The following is a 13927-nucleotide window of genomic DNA, read 5'->3' on the forward strand; positions in this document are numbered from 1 at the left end:
ATTATATTACTTTTCAGAGATGTGGTGTCCACGTGGTCTTCTGGGACAGGTGGCGCTGGTATATTTGGGGCATTGGCCTATGCCGCGATTACTGCCCTTGTGTCACCTCGAGTAACTCTGTACATTTTCACTGTAATACCTGTTATCATGGGTCTCAGGTGTGCACATATACACATATGTTTGCTTATACAGAATACACAAACATACAGGCATAAATACAAAAATATACACTTCTCAAATACATATAGAAAAGTTCCTCTCCTGTTTTATTTGTCAATATTATTTTCACTTAATTTTACTTCGTGATCTCTTTCAAGGTCGGTAAACTTAATTATAGTACGTACATAAATATACACATTCATACACATTGACATAGAGGGGCATTAAAAAAACTCAAAGACTTCTATGAAATTTGTATGCTGTTTTGAAAAAACCCCAGTGGTTTGCAGAATTTACTGTTGAAGATAACCTACTGTTCAGACGTCCAAAAAAGGCATCAAATAATTAAAATGCAAAATCAAAAAGTTGTAAAACAAAACTCATGGTTAAGTGTTCGTCAAAAGAGGTAAGAAATGCAAAAATTTCAGTAATAGTCAAATCGTTAATTACTTATAGAAAGGTATCACAATACTCGGGGCTTACTATGCAATATGCAAGGTTGCGGCATGATATTACAAGTAAATCTGGCACAAGATTGCAGAGAAGTGCATGTGTTCTTAAATGACAATGCCCCAACTTACACAGTTAAACATCTTAGGGTTTTTTCTGCAGCATCTAATTCAGGCTTCATGTTACTTCCCCATCATCCATATTCCCTTGACTCTGTCTCAGACTTTCATGTATTTCCTAAAGTGAAAGCCAAATAATGACGTCATTACCATGGTTGAACATTTTGGGGGTTCCAAGGTAAAACATTCTGTCACACAGGAATAGTGAAGTTGGAGAAGCGCTGGACTAAATGCATAGAGATACATGTTAATTAGACTGAAACATGATGGAAACAAATGTGTTATGGCTGAAATGAAAGTAGGTCGGGCTACGGACATTTTGAATACCCACACGTAACTAGTTCATCAAGATAAATCTCGAGTGTAGGGCACAGTCAAAGGTTTATCTCGATGGACTCCTGGTACAGATACTTACACACTTACCAATACATAATCTCATAAACATAAACATACTCGTACAAATACTAGTACATATAGCTATATATTACTAATAATATAAACTTAAATTCTTAAATAGAGGGCGGGACGTAGCCCAGTGGTAAAGCGCTCGCTTAATGCGCGATCGGTTTGGGATCGATCCCCGTCAGTGGGCCCATTGGGTTATTTCTCGTTCCAGCCAGTGCACCATGACTTGTATATTAAAGGCCGTGGTATGTGCTATCCTGTCTGTGGGATGGTGCATATAAAAGATCCCTTGCTACTAATAGAAAAATATAGCGGGTTATATGTAAAAATTACCAAATGTTTAACATCCAATAGCTGACGATTAATATATCAGTGTGCTCTAGTGGTGTCGTTAAACAAAATAAACTTTAACTTTATTCCTATATACATCTAAAGCTGTGTACATAATGCAGAGTTTGCTACGTTTTGATTATTTAAATACTCTCTATAAAAAATCAACAAACAAACCATCTTACGACTAGGGGGCCTTTTGATGATAAATATGCTTTAATTTGAAATTTATTTCTTTTCAGCTATTTTCTATTACTTACAAGCTATGAAAAGACAGCTGACTTATTACCTGCTAAAAGTGATGAGTCAATGCTTATTAAAAAAGGTAATTGAAGTTTTAAATAACATCATTTGTTACGAAATATTCCCCCAATGTCATCTGCCATGATATTGCTTCAAAGTTTGGGTATAGGTTTAACTTTGAGCTCTGGGTATGGACTAAAATTCCAGCTTTGAGATGGGTTCTAGTTGGCGTCTGAGTGCCAAGATTTCACTAGACTGAAGGTTGCCAATCTACTGGATCTGCATTGACATGTACAGAGGCGGATCCAACAGGGGAGTGTGTGTGTGTGTGTGGGGGGGGGGGGGGGGGGGGTAGGGTTCACATCCCGTAAAAATCGGAACATTTTCTCAGTAGTTAAAAGAATCAGAAAATGGGTCCATCAAACATCGGCGTACGGGCTCCATTTTTTGGCTAGTTTTTTTTTTGGGGGGGTGGGGTGGGGATGTGGGGCGTTTGGAGGGAGGGAGCATAGCGCAAGCTGACGTTTTGCCGAAATTAATATAAAAAAAGCTCGAATTTGGATAACAATATATATATATATATTCATATGATCGTTACAACCAAACAGTTATATAGGGATCCAAACGAATCACTAAGGATTTTTACACATGATGAAAAGGTTTCAGGCCAGCTCACTTTGTTTATATGTCTCCATCATTTTTGCCCGAATTCGAAGATTTGCTTCAACACTGACCCTCCTCCTACCCCCCCCCCCCCCCATCTTGTATGTTTATGCCACAAAAGAGGTTCGATCCCACAATCTCAACACCTCTACCGACTAATCTAGATCCCGCCTGCGTCCGGTGCAGTTCATGGAATGGCGCGGGTTTGAGTGCGAGTGCGAATAATTTGAACATGCTCATATACCACTAGAGTTTCGAGCATGTCCGTCCCGGGGCCTGTCTCTGGATAGCCGCTGATTTGCTCCGGAACAGAACAAAATTAAGGGGACAATTTTGAAATTTACATCCAAAAATTAAATAGTGGGCCTTTAAAATTTTGATGCGCATCTCTAATTAATAAAGAAAATTCTACTCATTAAATTTGGTCGCTAGATTAGATTGGGCAGTCAAAATGAAATTAGATAGATAACACGCCTGATTTGGGATGGGAGGGGGGGGGGGGGGGGTGAAAATTGACAGAATTTTGAAAATAGCAGTTAGTAAAAGAAATTAGTAGGATTAAAATTAGAAAGAAAAAAGTTACAAACCAAAAATAAAAAGAATTGACTGCTCGGTCGAATATTTATATAATTTGGAGCATTTTGGAAGGACAGTCCAAAAATAAATAAGAGAAAGAAGAGAGGATCGGACTATTTAATAATATTAAAAAAAGAAGAAAAAAAAGAAGTAATTTCGACATGAATTTTTGAACGAAGGTCTAAAAGTTTTTAAAGTCCGATCTATACGTCCACGTGAGTGGCCTCGTTAAGGCCGTTAGGTTGTTACGTCGGCGAGGCTGGAGTGTCCCGGAGGTTCGGCAGCAGATGTTGGCGTCGTAACAGGGTACTGACTACCGTACCGTAGTCGGGGCCGCAGACCGCTCGGATCATCTGTGCGCTGTACCGGCGATACCGGCCAGTTCTGCCTGGGCCACGTGACGGTCGGCGGTGGAGGGTCGTCGTGGGGTGTCTCACACACCGCGGTGTTGAGTCGGTCCCTCTCGGTGGTCGACGGTTTCCGCAGGGCTGGTCTCATCAACTCAGGCTGGGCTGGGGGCGGCGTCGCAGAAGGGACCGCCGCTGGCGGTTAAGCCGCCAGCTTTGCCCCCCCCCCCCCCCACCCCCGTGCCGTTCCTGGCGCGCTTTTCCTCTTCCTCCATCTCCTCTTCTTCGTCGGTACGATCGCGTCACCGTATACACCAAAGTCACGGAAGCCCGTGACCCAGTGTACGAGACGCAATACTCCAAAAGTTTTCCATAACTGCATAAGAGTCCCCCCAGGTGGGGGGGGGGGGGGGGGGGGGCAACTCGAGAGTACAAGGCTCATCGTGAATCAGTTCGGAAGCGCGGGTTTGAAGCTCATTGATTAGAGAACTCGTCTGCCACTGATTAGGTAATCGGGTTATATTCTGTTCCAATTAGTGGTCTACTACCAGTATATCAAAGCCAGTGTTATTATTTTAGTGTTATGTTTCTTTTTTTTTAGAATTTATAACTAAATTAATTTCGAATTAGTAAAAAATAATATTAACTATTGTATATAATACAGAGATTAATAACATGTAGCATATATGCTACATTTTCCTTAAATGCCCAATGTAGCAGATATGCTACATTATTAAAAGTATATACAAATTTATGAAAATTAAAAAATCATCATGGAAGTGTTCAATGTACACTACCACCTGTAAGTTGAATGAATATGATATTTATTTATTTAGAGTATTTGGGCACTAGAGGGTAAAATTAAATGAATACGTCAAATATGCGGGCACGGCATAAGACTATTTCATCCTTCTGCACCGCCTGTAGGAGGATTGCCACTTTCTCGGACTGGCTTGACAGAATGAAGCTTGTTCGTGACTGCAACGTTTCAATCACCTTGCCAAGTCGAAAAAATATATTGGTTAATATGATATTTAAAATCACTATGTGTATGTCACAAAGAATATATTTATAAAATTATGTCGTCAACTTAAACCGCTGTGAATAATGTTATTTTTATCGGCATTTTAGCACGTTTTGGGGGCTTGATGCGCGGTCGGTCTGAGATCGATCCCCGTCGATGGGCCCATTGGGCTATTTCTCCTCACAGCCAGTGCACCACGACTGGTATATCAAAGTCCGTGGTATGTGTTATCCTGTCTGTGGGATGGTGCATATAAAATATCCCTTGCCACTAATGGAAAAATGTAGCGGGTTTCCTCTATGACTGTGTCAAAATGACCATAAGTTTGACATCCATTAGCCGATGATTAATAAATCAATGTGCTCTAGTAGTATCGTTAAACAAAACAAACTTTTTTTCTTTTTTTTTAGCACATTTTGTTTTACATCCTGGTATAACTGATCTGTCACTTCATGTCCGATTTCGCTAGATGTAGTTTCTCATGTTTCATTTTGTGTCATTCCTAATTAATAAAATGCTGGGTTTAAAAAAAACAAAAAATCCGAAGGGCACAGTGACATACCAGGTAAGCAGCGCGGCATTTTTCTTGCTGTCGACACCGTAAGATTTTAGAGGCATAACGGCAAGTGAGGAGGGCAACGTCGGTGCCGTGGTGAAATTCGAAACATGTATATAAGTAGCCTATATGATGCATGCATATAATTAACGTTAAGTCTTCGGTACAAGTTACATTTTGTAGCGTTCTTTTGCTTCCAGAGTTGACGCTGTTAGCAAAATTGGGATTGGTTAAGGTATGTGTTTTGTCATGCTACATTAATAGTATGTGTTGTAATAACAGGTACAAAACATAGCAGGCCATACCGCGGTGTTGAGTCGGTCCCTCTCGGTGGTCGACGGTTTCCGCAGGGCTGGTCTCATCAACTCAGGCTGGGCTGGGGGCGGCGTCGCAGAAGGGACCGCCGCTGGCGGTTAAGCCGCCAGCTTTGCCCCCCCCCCCCACCCCCGTGCCGTTCCTGGCGCGCTTTTCCTCTTCCTCCATCTCCTCTTCTTCGTCGGTACGATCGCGTCACCGTATACACCAAAGTCACGGAAGCCCGTGACCCAGTGTACGAGACGCAATACTCCAAAAGTTTTCCATAACTGCATAAGAGTCCCCCCAGGTGGGGGGGGGGGGCAACTCGAGAGTACAAGGCTCATCGTGAATCAGTTCGGAAGCGCGGGTTTGAAGCTCATTGATTAGAGAACTCGTCTGCCACTGATTAGGTAATCGGGTTATATTCTGTTCCAATTAGTGGTCTACTACCAGTATATCAAAGCCAGTGTTATTATTTTAGTGTTATGTTTCTTTTTTTTTAGAATTTATAACTAAATTAATTTCGAATTAGTAAAAAATAATATTAACTATTGTATATAATACAGAGATTAATAACATGTAGCATATATGCTACATTTTCCTTAAATGCCCAATGTAGCAGATATGCTACATTATTAAAAGTATATACAAATTTATGAAAATTAAAAAATCATCATGGAAGTGTTCAATGTACACTACCACCTGTAAGTTGAATGAATATGATATTTATTTATTTAGAGTATTTGGGCACTAGAGGGTAAAATTAAATGAATACGTCAAATATGCGGGCACGGCATAAGACTATTTCATCCTTCTGCACCGCCTGTAGGAGGATTGCCACTTTCTCGGACTGGCTTGACAGAATGAAGCTTGTTCGTGACTGCAACGTTTCAATCACCTTGCCAAGTCGAAAAAATATATTGGTTAATATGATATTTAAAATCACTATGTGTATGTCACAAAGAATATATTTATAAAATTATGTCGTCAACTTAAACCGCTGTGAATAATGTTATTTTTATCGGCATTTTAGCACGTTTTGGGGGCTTGATGCGCGGTCGGTCTGAGATCGATCCCCGTCGATGGGCCCATTGGGCTATTTCTCCTCACAGCCAGTGCACCACGACTGGTATATCAAAGTCCGTGGTATGTGTTATCCTGTCTGTGGGATGGTGCATATAAAATATCCCTTGCCACTAATGGAAAAATGTAGCGGGTTTCCTCTATGACTGTGTCAAAATGACCATAAGTTTGACATCCATTAGCCGATGATTAATAAATCAATGTGCTCTAGTAGTATCGTTAAACAAAACAAACTTTTTTTCTTTTTTTAGCACATTTTGTTTTACATCCTGGTATAACTGATCTGTCACTTCATGTCCGATTTCGCTAGATGTAGTTTCTCATGTTTCATTTTGTGTCATTCCTAATTAATAAAATGCTGGGTTTAAAAAAAACAAAAAATCCGAAGGGCACAGTGACATACCAGGTAAGCAGCGCGGCATTTTTCTTGCTGTCGACACCGTAAGATTTTAGAGGCATAACGGCAAGTGAGGAGGGCAACGTCGGTGCCGTGGTGAAATTCGAAACATGTATATAAGTAGCCTATATGATGCATGCATATAATTAACGTTAAGTCTTCGGTACAAGTTACATTTTGTAGCGTTCTTTTGCTTCCAGAGTTGACGCTGTTAGCAAAATTGGGATTGGTTAAGGTATGTGTTTTGTCATGCTACATTAATAGTATGTGTTGTAATAACAGGTACAAAACATAGCAGGCCATACCATCCCCCCCCCCCCCCACACACACACAAACACAAAACATACATACACACACATACACACAGAGTGAGCGAGAGAGAGGGAGAGAGGGGGAGAGAGAGGGGGAGAGAGAGAGAGAGAGAGAGAGAGAGAGAGAGAGAGAGAGAGAGAGAGAGAGAGAGAGAGAGAGAGAGAGAGACGTAAGATCCACTTTAAAAAAAAAGGTTTACATCAGTGACCGTCTTTTAGTTTTCTATTCACCACTTGTTGAGTGGGTAGTGTTGATGGGCAAGTGCAAATTATTGTTTGATTTTTGGGGGTTAGTAGTCTGGGATTTTTTTTACAGTGTAACTAATAAAGCGTATTACAAAAAAAACCAAACAAACACAACCTTTATTAAACTTGCTGATATAAATATAGTTTGTCAATTTGACTTTCAAATATATCAGGCACGGCGGAGCAGGAGAGAGGCTGGGGGGGGGGAGGGGAGTTCTAGCCACCCCCCAGTAAATCTTAAGGCAGAGTTGAATTTTACTTGTGGAATGCAGGAAATTGCATTTTAGGACCCCTAGAAACATTGCTTTGAGCTCGATCTCAGTCAGCTGCCCCCCCCCCCCCCCCCCAATGTCTACTTGCTTCCGCCATACCTGTATATAGATATTGTTCTTTTTGTTTTGTTTTTAACAAATTAATAATTTTGCTAACAATGCAATTTAATTTTGTTTCAGCCACTTCTGAAGTACATGATTCCTTTAACCACTGTGTACTTCTGCGAATATTTCATCAATCAGGGCTTGGTGAGTTATTTTAAAACATGTCGACAATATCAGTGAATACTTGATAATTCATCTAGATCTATGTCATAGGCATGTTCAGGAAGGCCAGCGATCGCAGCTAAAGTTAAAATTTGTTTTATTTAACGACACCACTAGAGTACATTAATTAATCATGCGAACATTTTATTTCGACTGGTACCTTCGTCTTGTAATCACATTCATCGGACATTAGCCGTGATAGTTTTTTCTCGTTCCAACTAGTGCACTACAACTGGTCAAAGGCCGTGGTATGTGCTTTCCTGTCTGTGGGAAAGTGCATATAAAAGATCCCTTGCTGCATTAGGAAAATGTAGCGGGTTTCCTCTGTTGACTACGAGTCAGAATTACCAAATGTTTGCCATCCAATACTCCAATAGCCGATGCTGAATTATAATCAATGTGTTCTAGTGGTGTCGTTACACAAAACGTTTTGTTAATGCATGTGTGTGTGTGTGCGTGTGTGCGCGTGTGTGTACGTGTGTGTGTTTGTGTGTTTGTGTTAATCACTTACACATGTTTGTTTTGTTTTTTCCAGCATGAACTACTGTACTTCTATAAAATCTGGATCGTCAAATCTGAACAGTACAGATGGTATGTGGTATAATGCCTTGGACAACAATGTTACATATAGACATTTCTATTTATGACGATGTCGGTGAATAGGCCTCTTAAACCAGGATTACTGAATAATTATGCATACGTTTTCAACTTTACTATAAAAACAATATTGTAGTATGTAAACCCAGTCTACCGTTTTGGTAGAAGTTGGGCGATCGGTTGGTCGGTCAGCTGGGTCCTTTAAAAAGAAGAAATAAAATAGAAATTATATATAATTATAATAAAAAAGTAAATTATGGAGATTTTTCCATTGTATAGGATTACAGAAAACAGGCACGGCGGAGAAGGGAGCGGGGGCTAGGGAGGCTGTGGGAATGCAAAAAATTGTATTTCAGGACATCTAGTTTTCAAAATGTTACGGGGGGAGCATATCCCCGTACCCCCTAGAAATTTTGCTTTGCGCCCTCGATTTCAGTCAGCCCCCCATGTCTACTTGATTCCGCTGTGCTGGAAAACCATTAAGAGTGCCCGTACGATTGTTTTAATTATACAGTACATGTATATATATATATATATATATATATATATATATATATATATATATATATATATATATATATAGTCAAACCTGTATATAACGGCCACCCAAGGGACCTAACAAAAGTGGCCGTTATAGAGAGGTGACCCTTATATACAAGTTCAAAATTAGAACCCATATATTAAAGAATATCACAACTGTCATAAAAAAAGATGTCGCATTTTTAAACCATTCCCACACTAGCTTGTTTATGTCATCATTGCCTGTTGCTTTCTTCTGCCTTTTTCTTTCGGCTGAAACATTATTGTCAAAATCGGCCAGAACATCAGCTTTCCTTTTTAAAATAGACTTAATCTGAAAACGTCCTACACCAAAATGATCGGCGATCTTTCGCGCACTTAAAGTGCCTTTCTCAGATTTGTTAATAACGTCGATTCTCTGTTCTAACGTTAAAGTACGATTTTTCGGTGGCATTTTGCATGCAAACGTATTCGTTGATATATTTCACAAACGCTAACATTGACTACCAGAAGATATTTTGTGTAATTGAAGGTTATTACCCATGTGGCATATTTGACTTATTTGTTTGTTTTATGTCACCGCTAATCCTTCAGTGGAGTATGACCGTTGATTACAGCTGAATAAGATCAGGAGTCGCTTAAATAATCCGAACACGGGACATCTGCAATGACCGCCGCCTTCAACAATTCATGTTTATTTAACAATCATGACTGGCTAGACACAATGAAACACCTAACATAATACCTCATTTGTTTAGTTTCTCGAGACTCAATAGAGTGACCATACATACAGATTACATTATGTACAGCCAATGGGAAGTCGTCTACTATTCAGTAAGGATGCTGAGAACCAATCGAATTACCCCACCAGTAACGGAAGTTACTGAGTGTCCGTTTGTTTTTCAATTACGATCAGAAAATTACAATGGAACTTTACTTTGACAGAAAATAAACCCAAAGCTTTTACATGACATGGCCATATAAACACATTTAATTTATAATTTTTAAGATGATTGAAAAAGTAAAGACATAACCAGCGTCAAAACATAAAGCAAAAAACGTCTTTACGACGATCATCTTGTGACCGTTATAGCAAGTTCAACATGTGATTTTAGGTGGAAAATAGTGACCACTGGCCGTTAAGGGCAGGTGACCGTTATGTACAGGTCAAATAAAGAAGGAAATGCATTGGGGGGATTTATAGTGGCCGTTATAGGCAGGTGACCGTTATGTACAGGTGACCGTTAGACCAGGTTCGACTATATATATATATATATATCTCTGTGTGTTTGTGTGTGTGTGTGTGTGTGTGTGTGTGTGAGATGCGATATCTTAGCGCGATACATAAAATATAATGAAAGTGAAGTTGGACATTTTTTGTTACAGTACCGTAACTAGGTGTTTGTGTATTGTTATCTATATGATCACATTATATACAAGTACAAACATTTGATCTTTACGTCTCATGTCATGAAGTTAGTGTATGGCTTTAAACCACGAGTGAAAATATCAACTTTAGTCTTTCTCACGAGGTTAAATAAACATGCTTTTGTTAACATCACAAACATATTTCTTTTTAATCATGTTCTTTCATAAATTCGTTTATCTGTTTTCAATGTGTTATGAATTCTGGGTACCAGATTCCCTCCTTCCCACCCCTCCCCTACCATATCGTGTGGGGGTGGGGGTTTTTTCGGAATAACTCTGATCCAATATCTATGGTCAGACACAGATCTAAGATCTGTTAATCGAGATGGGTGGGATGGGTGTAATGTCAATGTAGTGTAGTTCAGTGGCTATGATAAACAAGGTTTTTTTAGGGTTTTTCCCACCTTAATCAAAGTAAAGGTAAAATCAGTTACTTGACCAGATATAAGTTGTCGGGCCTCTTGGGCCCTCGCTTAAATCCACACCAGATTGTTACATTTTGAAACATGTTTTTGAAGGTATCAAGTAATTTACCAACTGGGCGTGTTCATCTCGAGGTCATCGGTCAACTGCTTTCAGATCAAGAAATTATGGATCCTTCCGATTCTTCAGGTAATCACAACAGAACGACAGACGGCATAAAACAATACTCCATCGCAAATAAACTATATAGTAACAGTTTGCGTGTGTATTATTTGATAGATTAATTACTTAACAAAGTGTCGTTAATTTGTGTGTGTGTGTGTGTGTGTGTGTGTGTCGTCTTGTTTTTTTGTTGGGATGGGTTTTTTGTCAATAAGTTCAATTTGTAATGATAAAATAATCTTGTAAAAACATTGGTTCATATAATTTATAAATAAAACATCAATAGTAATCCATTGTGAAGAATTAATTATAACGATTTTTGTTCTTACCTACTAAACTATCTCACTGTTCTTTTGTTACTATATCTCAACTAGGTTTTTTTTTTTAAAGTACATGTATTTGCATAGAAAAATAGACTCGTTTTTTTGTTATTTCAAATAAACATTTTTCTTTTCCTTCTACATCAAGTCAAAAATTAATGACAAAGACACTTTCACTAATCAACTATTGTCCGTCCCACAGGGAACTCTTTTTTCATACTATGGAATTTACTACAAGTTATTTATTTCTGAGCCGATTACTTTCTAAATTGCACACAAAAGTAGTTCCTTTTTGTTATTTCCAAAACACATTTACTTTTTTTTTCTTACATCAAACCAAACTGAAATTATTTACAAAAACATTTTTTTTAATAGGAGGATGGGACGGACTGTAGTTCATGACTGTTTTTAATTCTTTTACAGTTGGCCAATCTTGTTGTTTTGCTGACGCAGGTGTATTTTCGGTATATTCCTAACATCTGGATTATTTTCGCTATCATCCTTTTTGAGGGGTTACTAGGTGGCGCTGCCTACGTCAACACATTCTACAGAATGTCGCAAGAAGTAAAGTAGTATCCATTTATTAACAGATTACGTGTAGTTAATAAATCATAATATATTAAATATTAAATAATAATGCATTCCAGTCATATACGCACACACACGCATGCGTGTGCAAGCGCGTGCGCAATTCATCAAAATGTTAAGAGGGGCCGCCTGTACACTCTACGCGCCCATTTTCGCTACGCATTGGCGTTGCAGGGATTGTATAATGGAGGGCCAGCCACACTGTCTATGGATCGTCTTATGGGGCGACAGGAAAATATATAAAATCTTGGTATTTACGTGTCCATATCATTTCAAGGTTCCGACAGAAAAAGATGGGGTTGGGGGTGGGGGATGGGGGGGGGGATGTGAGGGGTTGTGGTGTTGGTGACCTCTGGCTGCGCCAGTACTGCTATGTCACTGTAATTAACGTTTTGTTTATAATAAAATATTCTATTCTAAATCTTGACTATTTACAGATCTGATCATTATTTGTATTTTTAGATTCCTTCTGAACACAGAGAGTTTAGTCTTGGAGTGGCTACTCTTGGCGATTCTATAGGCATAGCAGCGGCAGGAGCCGTGGCCATACCATCACACAACAGACTATGTGACCTTCGCCTTAAGATGTAGTGTCAAATGCGGCATTTTGTAATCAGTCCAAATGAAAAAATGTTCTCTCTCTTTTTTCTGTTTCTGTTTCAACAAAGCAGTACCTTTCTACATCTGTAATATAGCTGGCCTCTTTGTAACACCAATAATAACGAGAGAGCGGAACTTTAGCCATTATGGATCACCTGATACGCGATCGATCAGTCCACGTCGGTTGGCCATTTCTCATTCGAGCCAGCGTTCTACAGCTGGCTGAGCAAAGACCGTGACATGTATTATCCTGTCTGTGGGATGGTGCATATAAAATATCCCTTAATTGTTGCTAACGAAAAATAGTAGCCTATGGCATGGCGGCAGTGGGCTTCCTTTATGTTTTTTTCTGTGTGGTTTTTAACCATATGTATAAATAAAACTTTAAATAAAAATATGTTGTGTGTATTGTGAAATAAAACCATTGTTATATTATGTTTGTTTTTCTGGATCGTCTGTTTTATATGCATAATATGCATATGCATATACATATACATATGCATATGCATATGCATATGCATATACATACATATACATATACACAATACATTGTATATATGTGTTTGATCGATGTACATATCATTAACTGAATTGTGTGTTTTTTTTATGCATTGTATGTGTATATAATATGTTGTACTAATGAGCGTGTAGCTTAATGCATAAAATAATTGAATTGAATTGACTCTGCAATTCTTGCAAACCTACTTACGTAGATGAATGAATGTGAAATGACTTTTAACAATATTCATCCAATTTAAGTAACTAATTGCCAGCGTTAATGGGAGCAGTACCAAATACTATCTCAGCGGGTCAAAGTGCGAGGTGTATTTCCCCACAGACTGGATAGGACATACCACAACCTTTCATTTACTGGTCCACACTGGTTAATACAAATACGGAAAGAGAGAGAGAGAGAGAGAGAGAGAGAGAGAGAGAGAGAGAGAGAGAGAGAGAGAGAGAGGGAGAGAAGGGGGGAGAGAGAGAGATGTATACCAATGAGGAATGAAGCAGGGTCGGATCCGAGAAATGCTGATGGGAAGGGGTGGGACTAAGGGAAAAAGGGCTCTTGAACCAACTCGTGAAAAGGAAAATACAATGCAAAAAAGTTGAATATATTTGGGGAAGGGGGCGGGTTCCTTGTCCCCCGCCCTGGATCGACAGTTTGACAAAGGATTAGGACCAGCTAAATGAATAATGGACACCGTGCAGCCTCTACTCACGATTTACAAAAATGTGATTGCCAGACACCAGTCGAGAAGTATATGACAGTTTCAATATTTGTCTGATGGAAAAAGTAAATATCCTTGGAACTTTGTGGAGATAACTTTGGATATGCCAATATAGTTTTCGGTATATGAGGAAAAAGAAGGAATTGACTGAATATGGCTGAAAGAACGATGCCGAGTATATAAAAGAAAATAAATGTCTGTATAATGATTAAAGTAATTGTGAAACAAGAAACCAGTCATTACTCTGTCATGTTTTCACATACAGGGCAGCATTCACAATAGCACAAATTACGTTAATTTCGTGTAGGCCTATCAA

At 39.0% G+C, this 13927-nt stretch overlaps 1 protein-coding gene across 6 annotated transcripts in view; it reads left to right on the forward strand.

Moving 5' to 3' along the window:
- Positions 1 to 12817, forward strand: part of LOC121367993 (battenin-like) — a 38981-nt gene extending 26164 nt beyond the window's left edge. For 4 of the 6 annotated variants that reach the window (XM_041492483.1, XM_041492479.1, XM_041492482.1 and 1 more), the window contains 8 exons: positions 18 to 158; positions 1706 to 1788; positions 5073 to 5107; positions 7659 to 7727; positions 8281 to 8336; positions 10808 to 10901; positions 11618 to 11758; positions 12245 to 12817. In XM_041492483.1, coding sequence (XP_041348417.1) covers positions 18 to 158; positions 1706 to 1788; positions 5073 to 5107; positions 7659 to 7727; positions 8281 to 8336; positions 10808 to 10901; positions 11618 to 11758; positions 12245 to 12373 — 748 coding nt within the window. In that variant the 3' untranslated portion in view covers positions 12374 to 12817. Of the gene's footprint in view, positions 1 to 17; positions 159 to 1705; positions 1789 to 5072; positions 5108 to 6849; positions 6885 to 7658; positions 7728 to 8280; positions 8337 to 10807; positions 10902 to 11617; positions 11759 to 12244 lie in introns of all 6 variants that reach the window. The other 2 variants (XM_041492480.1, XM_041492484.1) reach the window with 2 other exon arrangements.
- The last annotated feature ends 1110 nt before the right edge of the window (positions 12818 to 13927 follow it).

The sequence above is a fragment of the Gigantopelta aegis genome, chromosome 3, assembly GCF_016097555.1.
Source record: "Gigantopelta aegis isolate Gae_Host chromosome 3, Gae_host_genome, whole genome shotgun sequence".
NCBI lineage: Eukaryota > Metazoa > Mollusca > Gastropoda > Neomphalida > Peltospiridae > Gigantopelta > Gigantopelta aegis.